Here is a 9,044-nt window from a genome sequence, read left to right as displayed (position 1 = left end):
ATAGCCCTTTGGCCATAGTTCCAAATTGCTCTCCAGAATGGTTGGATCAGTTCACAGCTTCACCAACAATGCATTAGTTTTTCAACCTATTTTTTAAAAATCATACTTTTTTATGCCTACCTTACCACTGAAAACCACCAGGTTTAATTGGGAGGGTGTTGTTAAATGTTTCTTTGGGAGAGAGGGATGGGATGGAGAGAACATATATAAAGTATATACAAATTAACACAATTTCTTTTCTTTTTGTGGAGCAATGAAGATTAAGTGACTTTCACAGGGTCATAAAGCTAGTAAGTGTCAAGTGTCTGAGGCCAGATTTGAACTCAGGTCCTCCTGAATCTAGGGTCAGTGCTTTATCCACTGCGCCACCTAGCTGTCCCAACACAAAGTAATGTCAAGAGAGAGGGTGTCAACTTGTTTGTCATTGGACAAAGATCTTACATTTCAAGTCCAAACAGTTAGATTAATATTTATAGGGGTTAGGAATAGATGGGCTAAAACTGTGGGATTCTTAGCTTTCTATTCATAGTTCCTGTACATAGTAGAGAGCTAATAAATGTTGTTGAGTTTGATTCTTGAATTAATTCTCTAAGGTCCTGTCATCCTGTGTTCCCAGACTGGGGCTTGCATAGTCTATTCAGGATACTACTACTAATAACAATAGTAACTTATTTGTGTTCATGTCCCCACTACCCCAACCCTACCCCTTCCAGCTAGAATGTAAGCTCCTTGAGGGTGCAGATCATTAAAATTTTTTTTTCTATATCCCTAGAGCTTAGCAAGCCTTGCATGCAGTAGGCATTAGTAAATGTTTATTTTGAACCAGAATTAGAAGGGACCTTACAAGTGTCTTGTCCCTCCTACCTCATTTTATAGAGGAAACTGAAGACTAGGGAGGTTAAATGACTTACTCATGGTTATATGGATAGTAACTGGGTAGGGCCAGGATTTAAGCCCAGGTCTTCTGACTTCCAGAACTTTTTCCATTATACCATATTGCCTGAGGTGCCAACAAGGAGCTATGTGAACCTGGAAAGGAGGAGATCATGGCCAATTAAGGAGAAGCAGAGAAATTTGGAATGAGATGAAGAAAGTAGACCAGATTTCACTCCTGGGTATATTCCCCAAGGTGGCAAATGGTAAAAAAGAAAGACCTCACATTCATCAGCATGTTTGGAGCTTCTTCTTCTTCTTCTTCTTCTTCTTCTTCTTCTTCTTTTTAGCAAAGATTTAGAAACAAAGTAGATGCCCATTCATTAGGGAATGGCTAAGCACAATTACAGTGTAATAAAATATTACTGTGAAACATTCCATAAGAAACAACAAGTATGAAGAAGACAGAGAAGCATGGGAAGATTTATATGGATTGATTCAAAGGGAAGTAAGTAGACCCAAGAAAACAACATATACAATGGGTACAATAATTTAATGTAAATAATAATAATAACAGAATGATTGGAATAGAATGTTATTAAATTTAAATAGCCAAGCTTGGTCTCAGAGAAGAGATATGAAATTGCATCTTTCCCTTTCTTTGCACAGATGTGGGACTGGCATATAATGCCAGATTTTTTTTAACATGTTGGTTACTGAACTTTTATTCTTCTCTTTTTTATTTTGTGTTATAAGGGATTGCTCTCTGAGAGAGGGAAGGAGGATACAAAGGGAAGTATAGGTGATGTAAAAACAAAAGATATAAAAAAACTTATTTCTTTTTCTTTTTTTGTGAGGCAGTTGGGGTTAAGTGACTTGCCCAGGGTCACACAGTTAGTAAGTGTCAAGGGTCTGAGGCCAGATTTGAACTCAGGTCATCCTGAATCCAGACCCGGTGCTCTATCCACCGAGCCACCTAGCTGCCCCCTCCAAATTATTTCAATTAAAAAATAAACATGGAGGATCACAGGACATTAGACAGTCAATTCAATAAATGAATAGGAGCTGGCATTTCAGTTGTGCCTTACCCAGAGATGTTGGGGAAAGGCGATTCAAGTAGAAGAAATGATATTCCCAAAGAAGTGGAGTCAGGAAAGTTCAGAGGTTGATAGGATAATGAAGAGTCCAGCTTGATCTATTGAGGAGATGGGTCCCAAATATTGTAGGACCTTGAATGTCAGTGGGAGGTTTGGGCTTCTTCCTATTGGCAAGGGGAGCATTTAAAGGTTTATGAGTAGGAGAATGTTGTATTCAAAGTCACAAATTAGGAAGGCCCATCTGGCAATGGGTGTTAGCTACTCAGTTAGGGGAGTAGACCCTGTAAGGTTGCTGTAACAGTGGGAGATGAGAAGCAGTGTTAGGGCAGTGGAAATGGAGAGAAGTGAACAAATCTCTGCCCTGATAGTATGTCACACTACCATCTTCCTCCTTTCCCCCACAATAAATTCTGCTCTTCTGGATCAGATCCATGGATGGGTGGAGTTCCTTTTTTTTCTTCAGACCTTGGAGTAATTCTCCCTCCCTTAATCCCTAGGGATGGGACCAGAACCCAAGAGAAGGAGTAGGGATAAACTGACAGGCAGGGGGGACTTTAATTAGTATCCTATGATTTTAGAGCTGGAAGGAACCTTAGAGACCAGGTTTCCACTACTCATTTTTTCAAATGGGGAAACCAAAGATCAAAGAGGGATGGGACTTACCCAGGGTCACAGAGGTAGTTAGTGGAAGAGGTGGAACCTGGATCTAAGACTTTAGCTTCTTCATTCTGAAGACAGATGTGGAATTGAGAAACTCAACCAGGAAGGACTTTCAAGGTCAGAGTTAGTTAGTGGCAAAACCAGGATCATAACTCAGGTCTCCTGACAGGCAGGTTATGAAGCTGGCCCTGGGACATAGGTTCAGTGAACAGAGGGGTGAAATTGGCAGTCACTCCTTTGTGTTGGAAAGCCTGACATGGACCTAGACCCTAAGTTTTTTGCATCTGGGTTTAAGGCTGGGGAACAGGCCATGCCCCAAATGACACAGATGCTCAGAGTTTATTTGGCAATTGGTAGCATGCTTGTTGCTTTAGCCTCTCTGCTGAAGTCCAATGTCCTTGGCTTTCTTTACAGAGGAAAGAGAAAAGCCTCCCCCTCCTCCCCAAGCCCAGACAGCTCCCTGCTTTTTCCCTATATCAGAGCCAGGTCCTTTCCCTAGCTTGCCATTCATCAGCCCTCCTTCTCCAGAGAGTAGCTCACCAATCAGTAGTGCTATAACATCATGGGTCAGCCATTGCCCTAAAACCAACACATTCTCTACCCTGATACGTCTGCCATTGAAGATAAGAACCACACAGGAGTTAAGGATAGAGGAGGGGGAAGTTTTATTTACAGACCAGAGATGGCATATTCCTGGAAAAGCACACACAGCACAGTCTGCTCCCTTTTCAGCACATTCCCTGTTCATGGTAACAGCATCCAGACTAAAGATTGCTTAGGATCATACTTCACTCCAACTTCAAGACTGATGCTTATCCTGAGCCATCAAATGCCTATTGAATTGCACTCCCCTCCCCTGCTCCCAAGCCAGCATATACTCCCTCCTCCTACTGCACCCAGCACCCATTGCAACTGTGCCAGGGGAGACTGTTTTTCCATGAGTTTCCCCAATGCCTCACACCTAGGGTCCCTTTTGTGGTAGTATGTCTGACAGTGCGGTGACAAACTCTTCTCATCCCTCCTCCCAAAGTCAGTCTGTTATCCCCAGAACCAAGTACCATCAGCAGGTTTTGGGAGAGGGACTATTGATGGAGGAGGCTATGACTGTCTGGCTCTAGACTCTAGTGGGAAACTTGCATCCTTCCCTTCTTTGATTGGCTCGCCTCCACCCAGGCTCTGATGTAGACACCCATTCTACTTCCCCCAGAGATGGGAAATTGTGGAGACAGAGAAAGAAAGGTTATGCAATCTTAGTTGGTGGTGCTGGTTCTTGGGGAAGAGATATTGAGAGGGACAGAGAAGATGGCATTGGGAAGCTGCACCCACCTGCCTCAGGACTGGGCTGATTGCTGGCTCACAAGTCAGTGGTATTGGATTGGACTCTGAGGCCCAACTCTCAGACTAAAGCATTTGTCCCCAACCTCCCTTCCCCCAACCTGGTCTAGGTCTCCTTTGCCTCTGAGGGGGCCTGAGCCAGTCCTGTGTTGGTGCTGGGAAGAGCAGAGACAAAAATAGCTGAATGCAGCTGAGACCTGGTGAGCCCATAAATAGCTCAGTGATAAATACCCCATAACACCCCTGAGCAAGAGTCAGGAGACACTGAAGCCCTGAAATCACTGCCAGCTCCTAGCAGCTCAGTAAATAAACAGAAGGCCCTGCCGGACCAAAGGCCATTCCTCACCCCCACCCCCCTCTTTCATGCAGGGTTGATGGATCAGGTCTCTGCCCTAAGGCCGAGTATTGGGAGGGAGGAAAGCCTGGGGAGTTTGAGCTGGCCCACATAGTGAAGGCAGCCCTTAGGACAAGGCATCGAGGGAGATACTGAACTTGGGCTTGAGTCTGGGCTTGGCCGATGCCACACTCCTCTTGCGTAGGGGCCCTTTGGGAGAGGCGAGAGGCAGAGAGTCCAAGAGAGTTCGGTCCTCCTCTAGCTGGCGGGCAGTACAGGCAGGTGTGGGCACTTTAACAGTATTGCCAAACTTAGAGTAGTCCACTGAGTAGCGGCCATCTTCTTCCGCCACGATGGGAACAAAACGCTGGCCCCAGAGGATCTCATCGGCAAGGTAGGAGGTTCGGGCCTGTGTAGTGATGCCTGTGGTCTCCACCACACCTTCCAATATCACAATGATCTCCAGGTCCTGATGGTGGTGCAGGTCACTGGGGGCGAGGTCATACAGGGGACTGTTGGCATCGATGACATGGTAGATGATGAGTGGGGCCACCAGGAAGATACTATTGCCACCCACACCATTCTCCATAGGGATGTCCACCTGGTGCAAGGGCACAACCTCGCCTTCAGGGCTTGTGGTCTTCCGGACCACCTGCATGCGGATGGTGGCACTGATGATCATGCTCTTTCGGAGGTCACCCACGCGCAGCATGAAGCAGAGGCGGCCGTGGCGCATGGCAATGACTGCATGCTTGCTGAAGATGAGTGTCTCAGCTCGGCGGTGGGCTTGGGCTGTCTTCATGAAGATGCAGCCCAACATGATGGCATTGACCATGAGCCCAACGATGTTTTGCACAATCAGCACCAGGACAGCGAATGGACATTCCTCAGTCACCATGCGACCCCCAAAACCGATTGTCACCTGCACCTCGATGGAGAAAAGGAAGGCGGAGGAGAAGGAGTGGATGCTGGTGACACAGGGGATGAAGGTAGCATCATTCTCTCCAGCTTCAGTTTTGGTGCTGTGGTCCAGGTCACCATGAGCAAAAGCAATGAGCCACCAGGCCATGGCAAAGAGTAGCCAGCTGCACAGGAAGGACATGGTGAAGATAAGCAATGTGTGGTGCCACTTGAGGTCCACCAGGGTGGTGAAGACATCCTGAAGGAAGCGGCCCTGCTCCCGAATGTTCTTGTGGGCTACGTTGCAGTTGCCATTTTTGGCCACGAAGCGGGCTCTCCTCTCCCGGGCATGGTACCTGGGCTCTGCTGGATCCTCTGCTAGTCGAGTCAGTACATATTCCTCAGGGATGATTCCCTTTCGGGACAGCATGGCTTAGGCCCTCCCTAGGCTTCCCCCATGGGGGGGGTTCCTACCAGCCTAGCCCTTACCTGTCCTTTCAATCCCCAACCCAGACCCACCTTCTGATCTTGTCTCCACCCCAAGTCAGAGTTGGAAAGCAGTCAAGTAGTACAACAGGCAATTCCCCACCTTTCTTCCCTCTAGCTCCTACAGCCCCTAGCTCACTTCCCCACTTCCTGGTGCTACTGGCATCAGTTCACCTCCCACACACTGCTCTTGTCCATTGTCTCACATCAATAACCCCCAGCCTCACTCCCTGAACCCATCCCCTTACCTACTGACCCTAGCCACTCTCCCTATCCCACAGCTCAGGTCCAGCCTCCTCCCACTAACTCTCTCTTTGCCCCTCTCACCTCTCCACTAGTCCCCCCCCCTTCGGTGTTCTTCACCGGAAGCCCTTTAGCTGCATCCTGAACCTCTCTCCACAGGGTCTGGGGACTCCAACCTCTTCCTCCCTCTCTTTTCCAACCACCACCCCAGCTCTGCTCCCGCCCCTTCCAGCTCAGAGCCTCCTCCTTTCCCCCTCCCCTTAAGCTCAGCACCTGCTGCTGTTCGTCTTGTCGCTGCTGCTGCTCCCTAAGCCCGCCCTCCACGCCAGTGCCAGGCCTAGTCCCCTGTCAAAGCTTGTCAGTCTGTCCGTCTGTCCAGCGTCCCCTGCCACTTCGGCTTGCGTTCCAGCTCCGGGAGGGAGGTGGAGAGCTGGGAACCCTGCCGAGATGAGATAAGGAGGGGTGGAGTAGAGGAGAAAATTGGTTGGGGTTCTACTGATGGATGGCAGGAGGGTACAGGGTGGCGGTGGGGGCCTAGGAGCAGAGGGAGGCCGGGGGTGGGGTGAAGAATGGGAAAGGAAGGTAGGAACTGAGGGAGGCTAATGGAGTGGGTGGATGGGGAAGAGAGGAACTGCAGGAGCCTGAGGCGGGGGGATAGGATGTAGAAGTGGGGATCCAAGGCTAAGAGGGTAGGAGATGCAGAATGCTGGGGTGATGGCGGAGTACCGGAGGCTGGTGTAGCTTGGAGTTGGGAATGGGACTGGGGGAGGTAAGAGCTCAGGAGGCTGGAGGTGATGAGGGCAGGGGAGATAGGGACGGGCGTGGAAATTGGAGATGCTGGAGGGAGGGAGGGTCGGAGATGAAGACAGCAGCGGCAGGAGCATAGGCGCAGGCCGAGGACAGGAGGGCGAGATCATCGGGGTGACTGTCAGAACGGTGTCCCAGCCCTGACTGCCGCAGGGCGGGAGCGGGGACCCAGAGGCCACCAGAGGGAGACTCTGACCCGGGATCAGCCGCAGCCGGGAGGAAGGCGGAGGACTGGGGGTGCGTGTAGAAGGGGGACTACTGCAAAGATGCGGCTCCGCCCCGTCCCGGACCCGCCCCTGGACCCAGGGATTCCTGGGAAGGCTGTGTGTGAGTGTGTGTGTGTGTGTGTGTGTGTGTGTGTGTGTGTGTGTGTGTGTGTGTGTGCGCGCGCGCGCGCACAAGGCGGGGGTCAAATTTGTTTGATTTTGGGGGAGCAGGGAGGTGGAGGAAGTCCCAGAGGCGGGCAGCTCCCAACTGTTTACCTGGGCTTTGACCTCCTCCCCACCTGCCTATCCATCCTTGGCGCCCCCCCCCCCCTCCCCCAGCCCCGCGGCCAAATGGCTGAGGGAAAGTAGTCAACCGCTATTTCTGTATTACATAGCTTAGAGGGGGAGGGGATGCCTTTCATAGACTCTTAAAACTTGAGCTGGAAAGGCCCTTAGAAGAACATTTTACGGTTCGAGAAACTGAAGCCCAGGAAAGGGAAGGTCATGGAATAAGTTTTTGGTGGCAGAACCGGGATCCGGTTTCCTAAAGCCCACTCACCTGAATATATACAGCTGAGCTCTCCCCAGTTCTTGGATTCAGGACACACTTAGGGCATCATAGCCTCGTTGCTTTTTCTATTAGAATTTAAATTTTACAGGCTTGTCTTTTTTAAAAAATAAACATTTTTATTTTAAAATGTGAGTTCCAAATTCTCTCCCTCCCTTTCTTCCCTCCCTCTCTCCCTCCCCTGCCCCCTCCCTGAGGCGGTAAGCAATCAGATCTAGGTTATACATGTACAATTATGTAAAACAGGCATGCCTTTCTTTAAGCAAACCCGGATTCGTGACAATCATAGATTTGGAGTGGGAAAGGACCCAAAAGGTCAGCTAGTGCAGCCCCCCTCATTTTACACTCCAAACCTACAAAGCATATGAAAGAGGGAGGCATTCTCTTTATAGAATTCTTCACTTTAAAAAATGATTCACAATAGGCTTTCTTTCCAATGCTGAATTCCAGTGACATTTTAACAGATTCAATTTTCAAAAATTCAATTTTCTTCAATATTTCAGAGAACTGCAGGCAGCTAGGTGATACAGTGGAAAGTGTGTTGGAGGGGTAGGAATGAAGACCTGAGTCTATGTAAACATGATTCCTTCCATCAAGCTTCTTATTTGGTGATGCTGATCATAACTCCTATTTCCATAGGGCTTGAAGGTTTCAAAACACTTTTTCTTCAACAACAATGGGAGGGAGGGAGTGCAAATTAAGTAGCTAGGTGGTGCTGAGTTGGGCCTGAAGTCAGGAAGGCCTGAGTTCAAATACAACCTCAGACACTTATTAGCTGTGTGATCATGGGCAAGTTACTGTCTGCCTCAGTTTCTTCCTCTGTAAACTGAGGATAGCATCTACCTCCCAAGGTTGTTGTGAAGATGAACTAAGATCATATTTGTAAGGCAATCTACAAAGTGCTTAAGTAATTGTTTGCTATTATTATCTGTAATTATTTTTGCATATATACCCATAGTGCAACTTATTTTACTGTATTTGAGAGTTGCTCCATGCCCAAATTCATTTTACTGTAGCCAGTCTTATGACAAGCCTGCCTAGGCATTGTTAGGCTGATACTCAGATAGCAAATGTAGAGTCTGTTATCAGGCCTGAGTTGAAAGTGGTCCCTGATAGAACTTGCCCTTCCCTGGCACTGTCTCTAAAGACCCAGGGTTACTTCCACATCACAGTGAGGCATCAGAAGAGGATTTTAGGGGAGCAGTGTGTAAATCCAATTTATACAATAACATCATTTATAATATAGCAATATACCACATTTATACATGACCTCCTTGGACTACAAAAAATACAAATAAATTGAGCCCCTGCTCTAGTCTATTGGAGAAGGAGATGGCAAACCACTCCAGCATCTTTGCCAAAAAAAAATCCCCAAAACCCAAATGGGGTCATGGAGAGTCCGACATGACTGGAAACAACTGAACATCAAAAGCTCTAGTCTAAATGTTTAAAATCCATATGCTTTCACTTTGAATCTGTGGAACAAAGAGTAGAACCCCAAATAATTTCCACCTTTATCACTGCTGTTCTTTGTC

The 9,044-nt window shown here is 48.0% G+C and overlaps 1 protein-coding gene across 1 annotated transcript; it reads right to left on the bottom strand.

The window, feature by feature from the left end:
* Window positions 1-3,278: 3,278 nt before the first annotated feature.
* Window positions 3,279-6,146, bottom strand: KCNJ11 (potassium inwardly rectifying channel subfamily J member 11). Its single transcript, XM_043971783.1, has one exon. It carries the CDS (start codon window positions 5,627-5,629, stop codon window positions 4,427-4,429), a length of 1,203 nt encoding a protein of 400 aa, XP_043827718.1. The 5' UTR covers window positions 5,630-6,146; the 3' UTR covers window positions 3,279-4,426.
* Window positions 6,147-9,044: the final 2,898 nt, after the last annotated feature.

This window comes from Dromiciops gliroides, chromosome 6, assembly GCF_019393635.1.
Source record: "Dromiciops gliroides isolate mDroGli1 chromosome 6, mDroGli1.pri, whole genome shotgun sequence".
In the NCBI taxonomy this organism is placed as follows: Eukaryota; Metazoa; Chordata; class Mammalia; order Microbiotheria; family Microbiotheriidae; genus Dromiciops; species Dromiciops gliroides.
Note: the sequence above shows the minus strand (reverse complement) of the source record. Positions and strands in the feature narration are given on the sequence as shown.

Excerpts from the sequence above, each read along its gene's own strand:
- KCNJ11 (XM_043971783.1), bottom strand. The coding sequence starts at position 5,629 with ATGCTGTCCCGAAAGGGAATCATCCCTGAGGAATATGTACTGACTCGA.